The following is a 22,366-nucleotide window of genomic DNA, read 5'->3' as shown; positions in this document are numbered from 1 at the left end:
AGACTCAAACAGACTGAAACTGACTGAACCAGACTGAACCTGACTGAAACAGACTGAAACAGACTGAACCAGACTGAACCAGACTCAAACAATACCACGACTTAGGTGCCCTTGAGCAAGGCATCGAACCCCCAACTGCTCCCCGGGCGCCGCAGCATAAATGGCTGCCCACTGCTCCGGGTGTGTGTTCACAGTGTGTGTGTGTGTGTGTGTGTGTGTGTTCACTGCTCTGTGTGTGTGCACTTCGGATGGGTTAAATGCAGAGCAAAAATTCTGAGTATGGGTCACCATACTTGGCTGAATGTCACTTCACTTTCTTCTTTCTTCTTCTTAACAGACTGAAACAGACTCAAACAGACTGAAACAAACTGAAACAAACTCAAACAGACGAAACCAGACTCAAACGAAAGTAACCAGTCTCAAACAGACTCAAAAAGACTAAACCAGACTCAAACAGACTAAACCAGACTCAAACAGACTCAGAGACTGAACCAGACTCAAACAGACTGAACCAGACTCAAAACGACTGAAACTGACTGAACCAGACTGAAAAATACTCAAACAGACTGAAAAATACTCAAACAGACTCAGACAGACTGAACCAGACTGAAACTGACTGAAACAGACTGAAACAGACTGAACCAGACTCAAACAGACTGAAACAAACTCAAACAGACTGAACCAGACTCAAACCGACTGAAACAGACTAAACCAGACTCAAACAGACTGAACCAGACTCAAAAAGACTGAAACTGATGGAAACTGACTGAACCAGACTCAAACAGACTGAACCAGACTGAAACCGACTGAAACAGACTCAAACAGACTGAACCAGACTCAAACAGACTGAACCAGACTCAAACAGACTGAAACCGACTCAAACAGACTGAACCAGACTCAAACAGACTGAAACAGACTCAAACAGACTAAACCAGACTCAAACAGACTGAAACTGACTGAAACAGACTCAAACAGACTGAACCAGACTCAAACAGACTGAAACAGACTCAAAAAGACTGAAACAGACTCAAACTGAACCAGACTCAAACAGACTGAAACAGACTGAACCAGACTCAACCAGACTCAGACTCGAACAGACTCAAACAGAATCAAACTGACTGAAACAGACTCAAACAGAATCAAACTGACTGAAACAGACTAATCCAGACTCAAACTGACTGAAAAATACTCAAACAGACTGACTCAGACAGACTGAACCAGACTGAACCAGACTGAAACTGACTGAAACGGACTGAAACGGACTGAAACAGACTCAAACAGACTGAAACAGACTGAAACTGACTGAAATTGACAAACAGACTCAAACAGACTAAAACTGACTGAACCTGACTGAACCTGACTGAAACAGACTGAAACAGACTGAACCAGACTCAAACAGACTGAAACAGACTGAAACAGTCTCAAACAGACTCAAACAAACTCAAACAGACTAAAAAAATACTCAAACAGACTCAGACAGACTGAAACAGACTGAACCAGACTGAAACTGACTGAAACAGACTCAAACAGACTGAAACAGACTCAAACAGACTGAACCAGACTCAAACAGACTCAGAGACTGAACCAGACTCAAACAGACTGAACTACACTCAAACAGACTGAAACTGACTGAACCAGACTGAAAAATACTCAAACAGACTGAAAAATACTCAAACAGACTCAGACAGACTGAAAAAGACTGAACCAGACTGAAACTGACTGAAACAGACTCAGACAGACTGAACCAGACTGAAACTGACTGAAACAGACTGAACCAGACTCAAACAGACTGAAACAGACTCAAACAGACTGAACCAGACTCAAACAGACTCAAATAGACTCAAACAGACTGAACCAGACTCAAACAGACTGAAAAATACTCAAACAGACTCAGACAGACTGAAACATACTCAAACAGACTCAGACAGACTCAAACAGACTGAACCAGACTCAAACAGACTGAAACTGACTGAAACAGACTCAAACAGACTGAATCAGACTCAAACAGACTGAAACAGGCTCAAAAAGACTGAAACAGACTCAGACTGAACCAGAATCAAACTGACTGAAACAGACTCAAACAGACTAAAACTGACTGAAACTGACTCAACCAGACTCAGACTCGAACAGACTCAAACAGAATCAAACTGACTGAAACAGACTCAAACAGAATCAAACTGACTGAAACAGACTAATCCAGACTCAAACTGACTGAAAAATACTCAAACAGACTGACTCAGACAGACTGAACCAGACTGAACCAGACTGAAACTGACTGAAACGGACTGAAACGGACTGAAACAGACTCAAACAGACTGAAACAGACTGAAACTGACTGAAATTGACAAACAGACTCAAACAGACTAAAACTGACTGAACCAGACTGAACCTGACTGAAACAGACTGAAACAGACTGAAACAGACTCAAACAGACTCAAACAGACTGAACCAGACTCAAACAGACTCAAATAGACTCAAACAGACTGAACCAGACTCAAACAGACTGAAAAATACTCAAACAGACTCAGACAGACTGAAACATACTCAAACAGACTCAGACAGACTCAAACAGACTGAACCAGACTCAAACAGACTGAACCAGACTCAAACTGACTGAAACTGACTGAAACAGACTCAAACAGACTGAACCAGACTCAGACAGACTGAACCAGACTGAAATTGACTGAAACAGACTGAAACATACTCAAACAGACTGAAACTGACTGAACCAGACTGAAACTGACTGAAACAGACTGAAACAGACTGAACCAGACTCAAACAGACTCAAACAGACTCAAACAGACTGAAACTGACTGAACCAGACTCAAACAGACTGAAACAGACTGAAACAGACTAAAACTGACTCAAACAGACAGAACCAGACTCAAAAAGACTGAAACTGACTCAAACAGACTGAACCAGACTCAGACTCGAACAGACCCAAACAGACTTAAACTGACTGAAACAGACTCAAACAGAATCAAACTGACTGAACCAGACTGAAACTGACTGAAACAGACTGAAACAGACTGAACCAGACTCAAACAGACTCAAACAGACTCAAACAGACTGAAACTGACTGAACCAGACTCAAACAGACTGAAACAGACTGAAACAGACTAAAACTGACTCAAACAGACAGAACCAGACTCAAAAAGACTGAAACTGACTCAAACAGACTGAACCAGACTCAGACTCGAACAGACCCAAACAGACTTAAACTGACTGAAACAGACTCAAACAGAATCAAACTGACTGAAACAGACTAAACCAGACTCAAACAGACTAAAACTGACTGAAACTGACTGAACCAGACTCAAACAGACTGAACCAGACTCAAAAAGACTGAAACTGACTCAAACAGACTAAACCAGACTCAAACAGACTCAAACAGACTAAACCAGACTCAAACAGACTCAAACAGACTCAGAGACTAAACCAGACTCAAACAGACTGAACCAGACTGAAAAATACTCAAACAGACTGAAAAATACTCAAACAGACTCAGACAGACTGAAACAGACTGAACCAGACTGAAACTGACTGAAACAGACTGAACCAGACTCAAACAGACTGAAACAGACTCAAACAGACTGAACCAGACTCAAACAGACTAAAACTGACTTAAACTGACTGAACCAGACTCAAACAGACTGAACCAGACTCAAAAAGACTGAAACTGACTGAAACTGATGGAAACTGACTGAACCGGACTCAAACAGACTGAAACAGACTGAACCAGACTGAAACCGACTGAAACAGACTGAAACAGACTCAAACAGACTGAACCAGACTCAAAAAGACTGAACCAGACTCAAACAGACTGAAACAGACTCAAACAGACTGAACCAGACTAAAACAGACTGAAACTGACTGAAACAGACTCAAACAGACTGAACCAGACTGAAACAGACTGAAACAGACTCAAAAAGACTGAAACAGACTCAGACTGAACCAGACTCAAACAGACTGAAACAGACTGAACCAGACTCAACCAGACTCAGACTCGAACAGACTCAAACAGAATGAAACTGACTGAAACTGACTGAAACAGACTCAAACAGAATCAAACTGACTGAAACAGACTAAACCAGACTCAAACAGACTAAAACTGACTGAAACTGACTGAACCAGACTCAAACAGACTGAACCAGACTCCGACAGACTGAACCAGACTGAAATTGACTGAAACAGACTCAAACAGACTGAAACAGACTCAAACATACTTAAACAGACTGAAACTGACTGAACCAGACTGAAACTGACTGAAACAGACTGAAACAGACTGAACCAGACTCAAACAGACTGAAACAGACTCAAACAGACTGAAACAGACTCAAACAGACTCAAACATACTCAAACAGACTGAAACTGACTGAACCAGACTGAAACAGAATGAAACAGACTGAACCGGACTCAAAAAGACTGAACCAGACTGAAACAGACTGAAACAGACTCAAACAGACTGAAACAGACTGGAACTTACTGAAACAGACTCAAACAGACTGAACCAGACTGAAACATACTCAAACAGACTGAACCAGACTCAAAAAGACTGAAACTGACTCAAACAGACTCAAACAGACTCAAACAGACTGAACCAGACTAAAACAGACTGAAACATACTCAAACAGACTGAAACTGACTGAACCAGACTGAAACAGACTGAAACAGACTGAACCAGACTCAAACAGACTGAAACAGACTAAAATTGACTCAAACAGACTCAACCAGACTCAAAAAGACTGAAACTGACTTAAACAGACTGAACCAGACTCAGACTCGAACAGACCCAAACAGACTGAAACTGACTGAAACAGACTCCAACAGAATCAAACTGACTGAAACAGACTAAACCAGACTCAAACAGACTAAAACTGACTGAAACTGGCTGAACCAGACTCAAAAAGACTGAAACTGACTCAAACAGACTCAAACAGACTGAAACTGGCTGAAACAGACTGAAACTGACTGAACCAGACTGAAACAGACTGAAACTGACTGAAACAGACTGAACCAGACTGAAAATGACTGAAACGGAGTCAAACAGACTGAAACAGACTCAAACAGACTGAAACAGACTAAAACAGAATCAAACTGACTGAACCAGACTCAAACAGACTGAACCAGACTCAAACAGACTGAACCAGACTCAAAAAGACTGAACCAGACTGAAAGAGACTGAACCAGACTCAAACAGACTGAACCAGACTCAAAAAGACTCAAACAGACTGAAACAGACTGGAACTTACTGAAACAGACTCAAACAGACTGAACCAGACTGAAACAGACTCAAACAGACTCAAACAGACTGAACCAGACTGAAACAGACTGAACCAGACTCAAAAAGACTGAAACTGACTCAAACAGACTGAACCAGACTCAAACAGACTGAAACTGACTGAACCAGACTGAAAAATACTCAAACAGACTCAAACAGACTCAGACAGACTGAAACAGACTGAACCAGACTGAACCAGACTGAACCAGACTGAAATTGACTGAAACAGACTCAAACAGACTGAAACAGACTCAAACATGCTCAAACAGACTGAAACTGACTGAACCAGACTGAAACAGACTGAAACAGACTCAAACAAAATCAAACAGACTGAAACAAACTCAAACAGACTAAACCAGACTCAAACAGACTGAAACTGACTGAACCAGACTGAAAAATACTCAAACAGACTGAAAAATACTCAAACAGACTCAGACAGACTGAAACAGACTGAAACTGACTGAAACAGATTCAAACAGACTCAAACAGACTGAACCAGACTCAAACAGACTGAAACAGACTCAAACAGACTGGGAGATTGAACCAGACTCAAACAGACTGAACCAGACTCAAACAGACTGAAACTGACTGAACCAGACTGAACCAGACTGAAAAATACTCAAACAGACTGAAAAATACTCAAACAGACTCAGACAGACTGAAACAGACTGAACCAGACTGAAACTGACTGAAACAGACTCAGACAGACTCAGACTCGAACAGACCCAAACAGACTGAAACAGACTGAAACAGAATCAAACTGACTGAAACAGACAAAACCAGACTCAAACAGACTAAAACTGACTGAACCAGACTCAAACAGACTGAAACTGACTCAAACAGACTCAAACAGACTGAAACTGGCTGAAACAGACTGAAACTGGCTGAAACAGACTGAAACTGACTGAACCAGACTGAAACTGACTGAAACAGACTGAACCAGACTGAAAATGACTGAAACAGAGTCAAACAGACTGAAACAGACTCAAACAGACTGAAACAGACTAAAACAGAATCAAACTGACTGCACCAGACTCAAACAGACTGAACCAGACTCAAACTGACTGAACCAGACTCAAACAGACTGAACCAGACTCAAAAAGACTGAACCAGACTGAAACAGACTCAAACAGACTGAAACAGACTGGAACTTACTGAAACAGACTCAAAAAGACTGAAACAGACTCAAAAAGACTGAAACTGACTCAAACAGACTCAAACAGACTGAACCAGACTGAAACAGACTCAAACAGACTGAACCAGACTCAAACAGACTGAACCAGACTCAAAAAGACTGAAACTGACTCAAACTCGAACAGACTGAAACTGACTGAACCAGACTGAAAAATACTCAAACAGACTCAAACAGACTCAGACAGACTGAAACAGACTCAAACAGACTCAAACAGACTCAAACAGACTCAAACAGACTGAAACTGACTGAACCAGCCTGAAACTGACTGAAACTGACTGAAACAGACTGAACCAGACTCAAACAGACTCAAACAGACTCAAACATACCCAAACAGACTGAAACTGACTGAACCAGACTGAAACAGACTGAAACAGACTGAACCAGACTCAAACAGACTGAAACAGACTAAAACTGACTCAAACAGACTGAACCAGACTCAAAAAGACTGAAACTGACTTAAACCGACTAAACCAGACTCAGACTCGATCAGACCCAAACGGACTGAAACTGACTGAAACAGACTCAAACAGAATCAAACTGACTGAAACAGACTAAACCAGACTCAAACAGACTAAAACTGACTGATACTGACTGAACCAGACTCAAACAGACTGAACCAGACTCAAAAAGACTGAAACAGAGTCAAACAGACTGAAACAGACTGAAACAGACTAAAACAGAATCAAACTGAATGAACCAGACTCAAACAGACTGAACCAGACTCAAACTGACTGAACCAGACTCAAACAGACTGAACCAGACTCAAAAAGACTGAACCAGACTGAAACAGACTCAAACAGACTGAAACAGACTGGAACTTACTGAAACAGACTCAAACAGACTGAAACAGACTGAACCAGACTCAAACAGACTGAAACTGACTCAAACAGACTGAAACAGACTGAACCAGACTGAAACAGACTCAAACAGACTGAACCAGACTCAAAAAGACTGAAACAGACTGAAACAGACTCAAACAGACTGAAACAGACTCAAACAGACTCAGACAGACTGAAACAGACTGAAACAGACTGAAACTGACTGAACCAGACTGAAACAGACTGAAACAGACTGAACCAGACTCAAACAGACTGAAACAGACTCAAACAGACTGAAACAGACTGAAACAGACTCAAACAGACTCAAACAAACTCAAACAGACTGAAACAAACTCAAATAGACGAAACCAGACTCAAACAGACGGAACCAGTCTCAAACAGACTAAACCAGACTCAAACAGACTCAGAGACTGAACCAGACTCAAACAGACTGAACCAGACTCAAACAGACTGAAACTGACTGAACCAGACTGAAAAATACTCAAACAGACTGAAAAATACTCAAACAGACTCAGACAGACTGAAACAGACTGAACCAGACTGAAACTGACTGAAACAGACTCAAACAGACTGAAACAGACTCAAACAGACTGAAACAGACTCAAACAGACTCAGAGACTGAACCAGACTCAAACAGACTGAACCAGACTCAAACAGACAGAAACTGACTGAACCAGACTGAAAAATACTCAAACAGACTGAAAAATACTCAAACAGACTCAGACAGACTGAAACAGACTGAACCAGACTGAAACAGACTCAAACAGACTGAACCAGACTCAAATAGACTCAAACAGACTGAACCAGACTCAAACAGACTGAAAAATACTCAAACAGACTCAGACAGACTGAAAAATACTCAAACAGACTCAGACAGACTGAAACAGACTGAACCAGACTGAAAAATACTCAAACAGACTGAAAAATACTCAAACAGACTCAGACAGACTGAAACAGACTGAACCAGACTGAAACTGATTGAACCAGACTCAAACAGACTCAAATAGACTCAAACAGACTGAACCAGACTCAAACAGACTGAAAAATACTCAAACAGACTCAGACAGACTGAAACATACTCAAACAGACTCAATCAGACTGAAACAGACTGAACCAGACTGAAACAGACTCAAACAGACTCAAACAGACTGAAACAGACTCAAACAGACTGAAACAAACTCAAACAGACGAAACCAGACTCAAACAGACGGAACCAGTCTCAAACAGACTAAACCAGACTCAAACAGACTCAAACAGACTCAGAGACTGAACCAGACTCAAACAGACTGAAAAATACTCAAACAGACTCAGACAGACTGAAACATACTCAAACAGACTCAATCAGACTGAAACAGACTGAACCAGACTGAAACAGACTCAAACAGACTCAAACAGACTCAAACAGACTGAATAAGACTCAAACAGACTCAAACAGACTGAAACAAACTCAAACAGACGAAACCAGACTCAAACAGACGGAACCAGTCTCAAACAGACTAAACCAGACTCAAACAGACTCACACAGACTCAGAGACTGAACCAGACTCAAACAGACTGAACCAGACTCAAACAGACTGAAACTGACTGCACCAGACTGAAAAATACTCAAACAGACTGAAAAATACTCAAACAGACTCAGACAGACTGAAACAGACTGAACCAGACTGAAACTGACTGAAACAGACTCAAACAGACTCAAACAGACTCAAACAGACTCAAACAGACTGAACCAGACTCAAACAGACTGAACCACACTCAAACAGACTGAAACTGACTGAACCAGACTGAAAAATACTCAAACAGACTGAAAAATACTCAAACAGACTCAGACAGACTGAAACAGACTGAACCAGACTGAAACTGACTGAAACAGACTCAGACAGACTGAACCAGACTGAAACTGACTGAAACAGACTGAACCAGACTCAAACAGACTGAACCAGACTCAAACAGACTGAAACAGACTCAAACAGACTGAACCAGACTCAAACAGACTCAAATAGACTCAAACAGACTGAACCAGACTCAAACAGACTGAAAAATACTCAAACAGACTCAGACAGGCTGAAACAGACTGAACCAGACTGAACCAGACTGAAACTGACTGAAACAGACTGAAACAGACTCAAACAGACTCAAACAGACTGAACCAGACTGAAATTGACTGAAACAGACTGAAACAGACTCAAACATACTCAAACAGACTGAAACTGACTGAACCAGACTGAACCAGACTGAAACAGACTGAAACAGACTGAACCAGACTCAAACAGACTGAAACAGACTGAAACAGACTCAGAGACTGAACCAGACTCAAACAGACTGAACCAGACTCAAACAGACTGAAACTGACTGAACCAGACTGAAAAATACTAAAACAGACTGAAAAATACTCAAACAGACTCAGACAGACTGAAACAGACTGAACCAGACTGAAACTGACTGAAACAGACTCAAACAGACTGAACCAGACTCAAACAGACTGAAACAGACTCAAACAGACTCAGAGACTGAACCAGACTCAAACAGACTCAAACAGACTCAGAGACTGAACCAGACTCAAACAGACTGAACCAGACTCAAACAGACTGAAACTGACTGAACCAGACTGAAAAATACTCAAACAGACTGAAAAATAATCAAACAGACTCAGACAGACTGAAACAGACTCAGACAGACTGAAACAGACTGAACCAGACTCAGACAGACTCAAACAGACTGAAACTGACTGAAACAGACTGAACCAGACTCAAACAGACTGAAACAGACTCAAACAGACTGAACCAGACTCAAATAGACTCAAACAGACTGAACTAGACTCAAACAGACTGAAAAATACTCAAACAGACTCAGACAGACTGAAACATACTCAAACAGACTCAGACAGACTGAAACAGACTGAACCAGACTGAACCAGACTGAAACTGACTGAAACTGACTGAAACAGACTGAAACAGACTGAACCAGACTGAAATTGACTGAAACAGACTGAAACAGACTGAAACATACTCAAACAGACTGAAACTGACTGAACCAGACTGAACCTGACTGAAACAGACTGAAACAGACTGAAACAGACTGAACCAGACTCAAACAGACTGAAACTGACTGAAACAGACTCAAACAGACTCAAACAAACTCAAACAGACTGAAACAAACTCAAACAGACGAAACCACACTCAAACAGACGGAACCAGTCTCAAACAGACTCAAACAGACTAAACCAGACTCAAACAGACTCAAACAGACTCAAACAGACTGAACCAGACTCAAACAGACTGAAACTGACTGAACCAGACTGAAACTGACTGAACCAGACTGAAACAGACTGAACCAGACTGAACCAGACTGAAACTGACTGAAACAGACTCAAACAGACTGAAACAGACTCAAACAGACTGAACCAGACTCAAACAGACTGAAACAGACTCAAACAGACTCAGAGTCTGAACCAGACTCAAACAGACTGAAACTGACTGAACCAGACTGAAAAATACTCAAACAGACTGAAAAATACTCAAACAGACTCAGACAGACTGAAACAGACTGAACCAGACTGAAACTGACTGAAACACACTCAGACAGACTCAAACAGACTGAAACTGGCTGAAACAGACTGAACCAGACTCAAACAGACTGAAACAGACTCAAACAGACTGAACCAGACTCAAACAGACTCAAATAGACTCAAACAGACTGAACCAGACTCAAACAGACTGAAAAATACTCAAACATACTCAAACAGACTGAAACTGACTGAACCTGACTGAAACAGACTGAAACAGACTGAACCAGACTCAAACAGACTGAAACTGACTGAAACAGACTCAAACAGATTCAAACAAACTCAAACAGACTGAAACAAACTCAAACAGACGAAACCAGACTCAAACAGACGGCACCAGTCTCAAACAGACTCAAACAGACTAAACCATACTCAAACAGACTCAAACAGACTCAGAGACTGAACCAGACTCAAACAGACTGAACCAGACTCAAACAGACTGAAACTGACTGAACCAGACTGAAATATACTCAAACAGACTGAATAATACTCAGACTCAGACAGACTGAAACAGACTGAACCAGACTGAAACTGACTGAAACAGACTCAAACAGACTGAAACAGACTCAAACAGACTGAAACAGACTCAAACAGACTGAACCAGACTCAAACAGACTCAAACAGACTCAGAGACTGAACCAGACTCAAACAGACTGAATAATACTCAGACTCAGACAGACTGAAACAGACTGAACCAGACTGAAACTGACTGAAACTGACTGAAACTGACTGAAACAGACTCAAACAGACTGAAACAGACTCAAACAGACTGAAACAGACTCAAACAGACTCAAACAGACTCAGAGACTGAACCAGACTCAAACAGACTGAAACTGACTGAACCAGACTGAAAAATACTCAAACAGACTGAAAAATACTCAAACAGACTCAGACAGACTGAAACAGACTGAACCAGACTGAAACTGACTGAAACAGACTCAGACAGACTCAAACAGACTGAAACTGGCTGAAACAGACTGAACCAGAATGAAACAGACTGAAACAGACTCAAACAGACTCAAACAGACTCAAATAGACTCAAACAGACTGAACCAGACTCAAACAGACTGAAAAATACTCAAACAGACTCAGACAGACTGAAACAGACTGAACCAGACTGAAACGGACTGAAACGGACTGAAACTGACTGAAACTGACTGAACCAGACTGAAACTGACTCAAACAGACTCAAACATACTCAAACAGACTCAAACAGACTCAAAAAGACTCTCTATTAATAACTCTATTTTCGAACTCAGTAGATCTAGATCTTAAAAGTAAACATACATTAATAAACAACATAAGAGGACAGTTAAAAAGTGCTTATTAAAAATAAATAAATAAATACTTATTCAAAATGGTACCATAAAATAACCAGTTAACTGTAGGATTTGTAAAATATATTTTAAGAGCTTTAAAGACTTTTTAAGACCTGCTCTTCACATTTCAGCCTTTAATCAATTTTTAAGGAAAGTTAAGCATCAAAAGTATGAATTATTATAATAATTTAAACAATTATTATTATTATATTAAATTACTTAAATATATCTTAGTGTCTTAAATGTTTCAATTTTTATAATGCATTAGCTTTTTGTCAATCCAATTTTTTCACATTTAAAAATATGTAGCAAAAACATCAGAGGGCTTATTGACAAACACATCCATTCTCTGCCAGCAGGGGGCACTTTACCAACTGAAGAAATATCAGTTTCCCTGGTAACCGCGGAACAAAGCAGCAGCACTCAAGTTTATTCAGTGAAATCATAGCCTTTTGAAGTTTAATCTGCATACTAATCTATATTGTAATTCTTGTCTCTCTGTCCCCAAATTTAAGACCTCTTATAATTAAGACTTTCTGTATCATTTAAGAGTTTACATAGCCTTAAATTGAAACGATTTAACTTCAGTGTGTTTAAGGACCCGCGGAAACACTAAGAACATAGTTCAGTGCAAACAGTTCTGTCATGCATTCGGCAAAAAGCTTTTGTTAACAATGCATTTTACCTTTGAAATTTGAAGCAAGTGCAACTCTGGCGTCCAAGTTGTTTGTGCATAGTGTTGTGATAACGATTTAAATAACAGATTTCCAAACAATCCAAACATATAAGTATTTTTCTTTGATGACGAACCAGCAGGCCTACAGCCTTTGGATGGACAGTCCACCCCTGTGTGTCATACTCTCACCCTCCATTACTCTGACGGCTCTTATTAGCCGAGAGCCAGCGCTCCATGATTTTAGCCTCTGCTCCACAGGCTCCTCTCAGTACTTTGATAAATGTATTAATTATGAATCAGGCGAGCTGTAATGAAGCGAAGGGGTTTCTGATCACCAGAGCATCGATCAGAGCTCATGGATCGAATCAAACACAGGACGAAGCTCCTCCAGAAAGATCCAAACTGAGCTCCTGACGCTCGTGATGTTCTGCTCTCGCAGAGAGGAACTGCTCAGGACTGAATCCTGGTGATGAAGAAGAAGGTGATGAAGGTCAGAGGACACATTTACTGACTCCTTTCAGTTTCAAACTTCAACCTGAATGTCAAGCGTCTCACACCAAACGCTGAAATGAATAATATTCAAACACTTCCAGCATTAAAAATGGTAATTTTGGTAGAAATCAGAAGTGACTCACTGCGGCTGGACTGACGTTACACGCTTCTTCTGCCTTTTCTGGAGATTCACACAACTGATGCTGTAATGTTCCTCTGGGAAACAAAAGTGATCACACAAGCATCTGATCACCTGATCAAGGGATAGACTGGGATGAACACTGCAGATGATGTGTAGGAGAACTAACCAAATTAAAAAATAAAATAAAGTACACCAGAGTCTCCACTGAACTCATCATGATGCAGAAAGAGTCCTGCTCGCACAACGAAGGTTCAATAGTCCTGAGTGAACAGCAGGAGGAGCTCGAGGATCTGAGAGGATCAGAAGCTGTTCCTGTTCCTCATGAAGACACTTCAGATATCAAACACATGCAGAACAGAAGAGACACACACACATATATACAATCACACACAAACACTCACTGATTGAACATTAGATTAATTATGATCAGTTTTCTGAAGCTTTATTGTTGCCGTTGGTGTATGTATGAATAAAGAACATTCAATACATTTTGTTGAAAATATTTAATACATTCTCAGAAATTACAGAATTTCCAACTAAACAGTATTTTAAAGGAAGATGGCAAACTTATGTAGATGTAACACTAAAAAGACAATCAGAAGACACTGATATAAGGCTTTTATCCAAACAATTGCTGGGAATCGAACCCATGACCTGTCGTTGCGAGCATCTGCTGCACTGCTTGAGCGAGATAGAACCAGACTGAAACTGACTGATACAGAACTGTTCAAGAAATGATGTAAGAACCCATTTAAGAACGAGTTATTCAGAGTAACTGGGAGGAATTAATTCTTTATTGTTTTAAACTTCGTTAGTGTCATATATGAGCTTATAACGAACGTCACATTCTGAGTAATGAAGGAGCAGAGCTGGACTCACATTCACTTGTTAATGAATTGTTAGACAAGATGCAGGAATGATCTGATTCATTAGAAATATATTAAAGCCAATAAACATTCATGAAAAGATTATATGAAACTATAAAATATTCTCTTGATAAACAGCTCCTGTAAATAATACAGGTGTGTGACAGGTGGGTCGAACAGGTGTAGCTCATCTCCAATCACTCCACCGGCCTCGCTCCCACGTCCCTTGGCCCCGCCCCACTCGTCACAAGGTGATTATTAGTGAACATCAGATGCTTGTGTTCAGTCCAGGAAAGAGTCTCTCATGAGGAGGATCACTTGTGTTCACACTTTCACACACACACACACACACACACACACAGACACACACTCTCACTGGGACAAAGACACACACACACACACTCTCACACACACAGAGACACACACACTCTCTCACTCACTCACTCACTCACACACACTCACACACTCTCACACACAGAGACACACACTCTCTCTCTCTCTCTCTCTCTCACACACACTCACACCCACACACACGCACACACACACACACACACACACACACACACAGAGACACACACACTCTCTCTCTCTCTCTCTCTCTCACACACACACACCTCTCTATGTGTCCAGTAGGCGGCGCTGACTCAGTCTCAGTCTCGTGCTGATTGGCTGCTTGTTGTACTTCTGCATGATCTCTTTGATGCGTGACAGGTTGGAGCGGCCGAGCACAAAGTCGCACCTGCTGGCTCCGATGTCGTATCCCACCGTGCAAACCTTGCTGCTGACGCTGAAGCCCTCGGCGCGGACCATAACACGATACTCTCCGGGGTTCAGCAGACGCCAATAATCACCGTCAGACGCTGAGAGACACAGTCAAGCACAGCCATCAATATCTGCTGTCAAACGAGGCTAAGCACTGTCAGGCGTGTGAACACTGATTCAGTTCAGAGTTTGTTCTCAGAGCTTCACCTGTGCGAATGTCATGATTGATTCCCTCCACAGCGATGATGGCGTTAGCGATGCCTTTGCCCTGAACATCCCTGACAACACCTTTGATCCCACGATGCACCTGGACAAACACAACATGTTCCACCATGTGACTGTCACTCTTATACTCAACTGAATTTAAAGGTGTCATGAACTGCCTCTGTTTTTTATTTGACTGTTCTCTGAGGTCCACTCAATGTTATCAATATTTTTTAAATCATTAAACATTATAATTTAGAATCTATTTTCAGTGCTGTTTTCGAATTGTGCCTTGTTCGTAAAAGAATCCGCGGTAAAATGAAGTGAAATGGGCGGAGCTAAATAGGCAGTGCGGTAAAATCAGTGGGTGGGGCTAAACAGGCAGCAATGTTGAATCAGTGGGCGGAGCTAAACAGGCAGTGCTATAAAATCGGTGGGCGGGGCTAAACAGCTGTGGGGCAGCTGTGGCCTAATGGTTAGAGAGTTGGACTAGTTACCTGAAGGTTGCTGGTTCGAGTCTTGATGCTGGCAGGAGTTGTAGGTGGGAGGGAGTGAATGAACAGTGCTCTCTTCCTCCCTCAATACCCATGACTGAAGTGCCCTTGAGCAAGGTACTAAACCCCCAGTTGCTCCCCGGGCTAAAAAGGCAGCAATGTGAATCGGAAGGGGCGGGGCTAAACAGGCAGCTATGTGAATCGGAAGGGGCGGGGCTAAACAGGCAGCAATGTGAATCAGAATGGGCGGGGCTAAACAGGCAGCTATGTGAATCGGAAGGGGCGGGGCCAAACAGGCAGCATATCAGGACACAACTCTGTATAATGACATGGGTATGACACAGGTATTACAAGGAAAGGGTGACTTATGAGGAAATAACCCGTGTCCCCATTTTTCAAAACGCTTATAAATCATATAGAATGAGTTTTTTTTTTTTTGAGAAAGTAAAAATGCACAAAGTTTCCTGTGAGGATGAAGGTTAGGTGTAGGGCCATAGAATATACAGTTTGTACAGTATAAAAACCATTACGCCTATGGGATGAACTCCCACTTTTCATAAAAACAAACATGTGTGTGTGTTTGTCTGTGTGTGTATCTGAATGTCTGTGTGTGTTTGATCACCTGCTCCATGAAGACGAGCAGTGATTCGCGGTTGTTCTCCCACTCCTCCGGTAGTTCGGTCTCGTGTGGGAATTTATCACAGCCCACGTACATGGAGAGCTCGAAGCAGTTGGTGTGCAGGTAACTGAAGTCATTAATACCTGTTAACGAACAGCGAGTGGTTAACGAGACGTACGGATCTCCTCATTTAGATTTGCGTGTGCTGATGTGTCCTCACTTCCTGCAGCCGTGTGCCACGAGGCTCCGTTGATGGTGCCGTCTTCCTTGGCGAAGTCGTCGGTGTGGCAGACCCTGCGGCTGGCGTGGGTCATGAGCCGGTGAGTGGAGGCGTAGGAGAAGGCCAGCCAGCGGAACACGTGGTCATCTGCGGTGGGCGTAGCCTCGCGGAGCACCGTCACTGAGCGCGTGCGGTCAAACGGGAACGTCACCACCAGCTCTCCGCCCTGCAGGTTTCCTCCCAACACAAACGGGATCTTCTCCATCCATGACACCAGAGCACGTGTCTCCACCGCCACCTGGGGTCAGAGGTCAGAGCAACCTATTAATGGGAACATATGTGACCTTGGAGCACAAAACCAGTTATATGGGTAAATTTTTCAAAATTGAGACTCATACATCATCATCAAGGAAGTCGTGGCCTAGTGGTCAGAGAGTTTGACTCCTAACCCTAGGGTTGTGGGTTCAAGTCTCGGGCTGGTAATACCACGACTGAGGAGCCCTTGAGCAAGACACTGAACCCCCAAAACTGCTCCCCAGACACCGCATCATAAATGATGCCCACTGCTCCGGGTGTGTGTGTGTGTGTGTGTGTGCGCGTGCACTTTGGATGGGTTAAATGCAGAGCACAAATTCTGAGTATGTGTCAACATACTTGGCTGTATGTCACATCACATCAAGCTGAATAAATCATCTCTCCATTGATGTGTGTTTGTTCGGAGGACAATATTTGTCTGAGATACAACTATTTGAAAATCTGGAAAAAAATTATATTGAGAAAATCATCTTTAAAGTTGTTCAAATTAAGTTCTTAACAATGCATATTACTAATCAAAAATGAAGTTTTGATATATTCACGGTAGAAAATATCAGGATCTTAATATCCTAATGATTTTTGGCATAAAAGAGAAATGTATAATTGTGACTCATACAGTGTATTGTTGTCTGTTTCTACAGATATAGCTGTGACACTGATGACTGCTTCTGTGCTGCAGGACACTGATGAGTTTTAAGACACGTGAAACAGTTCCACACTAGTGTGTGATATGCATCACTAGGGGTGTAACGGTACATATATTTGTACAGAAAATGGTATGCATGTGTACCAAACAAATACATCATTGTTTTAACCAGGTACAAGTGGAACTTTATTGGAAATTTAGTTTTTTTTTATTGTTATTTTGAATAAGAATCATTCTAATCTTTCAAATTATGACAATTTTCTTTAGGAAATTCAAACCATTAATGATGTTCTTTGACGATAATATTTCACTGTATAAACGCAGCAGTGCGATCATCCCTTCCTTTTTACTTCTAGTTTTAATGCAAAATAAAGATCCATGAACATCTGCTTGTAAACAAAATGTCACGTAGCATTTAATTTACCTCAGGCAAATCATCATCAGTGTCCACAGCTCGTTAGTTCAGCAGAGAAATTAAGTCTAGAGAACAACATTTCACAAAACATCAGACTATATACTCATTATGTTTTACTTTACAATTTAATGGATATAACTTTATTATTTAATGTATGTTTAAATAAATATGTTAAGAAACAAGTTATGACAGCCACTGCATAAATATATTTCAACAACAACAAGAACTTCTATCATTTAGAAGTTCACTTAGAAACTGTTTGATATGCAATTTACATGTTTGCATAAATTTTTTAAAGTTGAGTGTTGATTATTATATTTAAAAATAAATAGTAATTAAATTTAGGTTTGGGCTCTGTTGTTAATTGTAACTTTATTTTAATGTAAAAGGGTTGCCTATAGTTTAGAGCTTTAGCTGAGGTAGATTTTTATTTCTAAGAAAATTTTAATTATAACTTTATTTAAAGAAAGAGCGTTTTTTTTGGTTCCCCTGATATACAGAAACTATACTGAACTGTGACATCAAAATCATCATATTTGTGTCCCGTTACACCCCTGCTCTCTAATATGAGATTAAAAGTCTATTCATATTCGGAAATCTTAATAATTCAACTGCACTGTCACAGATGAAGAAAACCTGAACTCAATCTGAATAACGGTTTTATGTTGAGCTACTTTAGAGCTGAGTCAGATTAGTTTCATAAACAATGGATTTTGCAACTTTCACACTGTTATTTTCCTTTTTATTTCTGTCAGGCTGCTTTGAATCAGTTGTATAAAGCACTACAGAAATAAACATGATTTAACTCTTTTCTCACACAAATGAACTGGCGCTGTCTGGTGACTCAGATTTGTCTGTTAGCGGCTCTAGTTCATGTATGTTTATATCAGAATATTAGTGATGAATAGAAAACCTTTGACAGATGCCTAGAAGCTCAGGAGAATCCAGTTAATGCAAGAAAACAAAAGTAAGAGAGACAAAGAGCTGAAACAGATGAAGACAAAGATTGTCGTTGGATTATAATAATTATACATTGTAAGAGTGTTTGTCTTGTTTATTTTTACATTGTATAAGTGATGGACAAATCTAGATCTCAAATCAATAATCAGTCACTTTTGAATTAAATTATCTGACAAAATGATCATCTGTTCAGCAAATGTGTTTGATCTGATCTCATGAATGTGACGATCGACTCCAGATCTCTGTTATTATCAGCAGATGTCAGTCAGATGTTTCTCATCATGAAAGCATCTCTGACACGCTTTCATCAGACACACAGTCACAGAGATTCCTGGAAACTTCATCTTCAGCTACACACATCCACAAACACCCTGCACATCATCACCGCACGAATACAAACATCATCATCACCATCATCACCATCACATGGGCTCCGGACTCACGGTGGCGTTTGTGGAGCGGTACCAGTCCGGGATGGGCACGTGGTGGTTGTGGAATTTGCGTGGGACCCATTTCCGGGCTTCTGCTTCCCAGAGAACCGAGTTGAGGTCAGGGAAGTTGTGATGGATGTCCAGACCGTCCTGACTCCAGCGGCCCAGAGACCAGCCGCTGAGCTCCGAACCCTGGGAACCAGAAGCCAGAAGAGACACTGCATCCACGGCTACAACAGAGAAACCTGAGCAGATCTGATTTTAACCAGTGCTGATATAAACAATGGATACTTTTATTCATCAAGGCTGCATTAAACTGATCAAAAGTGCCAGTAAAGACATTTATAATGTTACAGAAGATTTCTATTTCAAATAAATGCTGTTCTTTTGAACATTCTGTTCATCTTTGAATCCTGAAAAATAAAATGTATCACAAAAAAATTGTGCAGCACAACTGTGTTCAACATTGATAATAATCAGATAATAATCAGTTTTTACAAATTTTGATCAAATAAATGTAGCCTCTGTGAGCAGATGAGAGTTATTTGAGAAACATTAATAAATCCTAATGATTCTAATCTTCTGAGCAGTAATGCATATCAATATTGCAGGGTTATGGTTTATAGCGACACACCATTTCGGAGGCCTTCTCGTAGCCGTCGGGGTTGATGGAGGGCAGCAGGTGGATGCGTGTCTCATCCACGAGCCGCCGGATGCGTGTGTTTCCGCTCAGATACTCCTGACACATGAACTGCATGAGAAGCAGCAGCAGCTCGCGGCCCAGAACCTCGTTACCGTGGGAACCAGCCGTGTAGCGAAACTCCGGCTCACCTGTGAACACACACACACACACACACCATCATCATCACACGATAGCTCAGAACAACTTGATGATGTAACAGAAACTATGGACTCCCTCTTTTCTAGCATTTTAGACACAGTTACTCCTTTATGTTTAAAGAAAATTAAGAAAAACAGTCTGATACTGTGGTATAATGAGCACACTCGCACCCTAAAGAGAGCAGCCCGGAAAACAACATTAGGGGTATTTTGTATTACATGGTGGGAAAGTACTTGGAATTGTTGGAATTTCCCAACAGCAGCAGTAATGACTTTATGAACTACTGTTACTAATACAATCAAAAAGTGCAGTATGGAGTACCACAAAGCTCAGTATTAGGACCGTTGCTTTTAATGCTTCACATGTTGCATTGTTAAAAGTGCTATATAAATAATGGTGACTTGCTATAACTTGAAACTCATCTTTACACAACACACACAACATCACTCAACCCACACACTCATATCACAGGTGTGTTTCAGGTTGATCAGAGGCGGATCTTCGTGGTGGCAAAGGGTGGCAGCTGCCATCCCTGGGATACAGTCTTGCCACCTCAGTCTTGCCACCTCACCCCATTTATAAATCAGATAATATTTTTTTAAGTATATTTTTATGTTCATAGCCTACACGTTGAACGTGTAGGCTATGAACATAAAAAAACCCTCTCAAACAGAAATCGCAGATTTAGATGCCCCCCCCCCCCTCCTGAAACCTCATGCCACCCCTTTGCCACCCCAGGAAAAAATCTCTAGATCCGCCACTGAGATTGATGCACACGTGTGTTACCGAGCTCATGTTCTCCAGGGTTATCTGAGATCTCGATGGCATAGAGCTTCTGTCCTTTGTAGCTCTTGCCGATGTTGTAGATGCGTGTGATGTTTGGACACATTTCATTCACCACCTTCATCAGCTGAAAAACAGAAACACAACACATTAACATGTGCTACATCTCAAAATACAACCAAACATGCCACAGTCACTGACACACATCTACTGACAATGGCAAGAGACACTGCAGAATCTCTCCATCCTTAATCAAATAATCAAGTCAAGTCACATTTATTTATATAGCGCATTTAGCAATACAGATTGTGTCACAGCAACTCTACAGTATTGAATAGGAACACAGTGAGTAGTAATGCAATCACATTAGCACCACATTGATGATGAGGAAATGAAGAATCCTGTATGGACTCTCAGAAGTTTGGTCTCTCTGTGTATTATATTATCTGTCATAAAGATTAAGTCATTTGGCACCTGTCTCATCTCCTTATAACTATGGTGTCTGAAGTCCAGGTTGTCTGTCGTGGTCACTTCATTTCGTCGCCGATAATAATTGTTTGGATCTACAAGAAACATTAAAAACAAATGAGAAAGAGTATTTTGACAGTTTTATGATATCATTACTTTTAGTAAGCATTTTATTTTTCAGTTTATTTGCCATTTTTATGATTTAATCAGTTTTATGAAGTGATTTATTTTAACATTGATTTATTTAGATATTTTTAATTACACTTATTTATTACACACAAATTCATTATTAGAGGTTCAACAAACCAGTAGGATCAAAACACTGTGTGTGTGTTTTTTTATGTAAGTGTGTGGGTCAGGATCACTGCATCACATATATACAGACACACACTCGCTCACTCACACACACATACACAGACCCTCACTCACTCTCACACACACACTCTCTCTCACACACACACACCACACACGCACACACACACACACACACACACACACTCACATACTCACACACACACTCACACATTCACACACACACACAAACATACACTCACTCAATCACATGTTCACACACACACACAGACACACACACACACACACACACACACACCCACACACACACAAACACACACACACACACACACACACAGATATACACACACACTCAATCACATACTCACACTCACACTCGCACACACACTCACACTCACACACACACACACACACACACACACACAGATATACACACACACTCAATCACATACTCACACTCACACTCGCACACACACTCACACTCACACACACACACACACACACACACACACAGATATACA

The 22,366-nt window shown here is 41.0% G+C and overlaps 1 protein-coding gene across 5 annotated transcripts in view; it reads right to left on the bottom strand.

Moving 5' to 3' along the window:
• Window positions 1-22,366, bottom strand: part of cpxm2 (carboxypeptidase X (M14 family), member 2) — a 268,101-nt gene that overhangs the window by 235,663 nt on the left and 10,072 nt on the right. For 4 of the 5 annotated variants that reach the window (XM_059532918.1, XM_059532920.1, XM_059532917.1 and 1 more), the window contains exons 7-14: window positions 21,540-21,628; window positions 21,069-21,192; window positions 20,076-20,272; window positions 19,454-19,633; window positions 16,675-16,972; window positions 16,458-16,597; window positions 15,345-15,444; window positions 14,990-15,235 (exon numbers count right to left, since the gene is read on the bottom strand). In XM_059532918.1, coding sequence (XP_059388901.1) covers window positions 14,994-15,235; window positions 15,345-15,444; window positions 16,458-16,597; window positions 16,675-16,972; window positions 19,454-19,633; window positions 20,076-20,272; window positions 21,069-21,192; window positions 21,540-21,628 — 1,370 coding nt within the window. In that variant the 3' untranslated portion in view covers window positions 14,990-14,993. Of the gene's footprint in view, window positions 1-14,932; window positions 15,236-15,344; window positions 15,445-16,457; window positions 16,598-16,674; window positions 16,973-19,453; window positions 19,634-20,075; window positions 20,273-21,068; window positions 21,193-21,539; window positions 21,629-22,366 lie in introns of those variants that run through there. The other variant, XM_059532915.1, reaches the window with a different exon arrangement.

The sequence above is a fragment of the Carassius carassius genome, chromosome 40 (genome assembly GCF_963082965.1).
Source record: "Carassius carassius chromosome 40, fCarCar2.1, whole genome shotgun sequence".
Taxonomy (NCBI): domain Eukaryota; kingdom Metazoa; phylum Chordata; class Actinopteri; order Cypriniformes; family Cyprinidae; genus Carassius; species Carassius carassius.
This window is presented reverse-complemented; position numbering and strand designations above follow the sequence as displayed.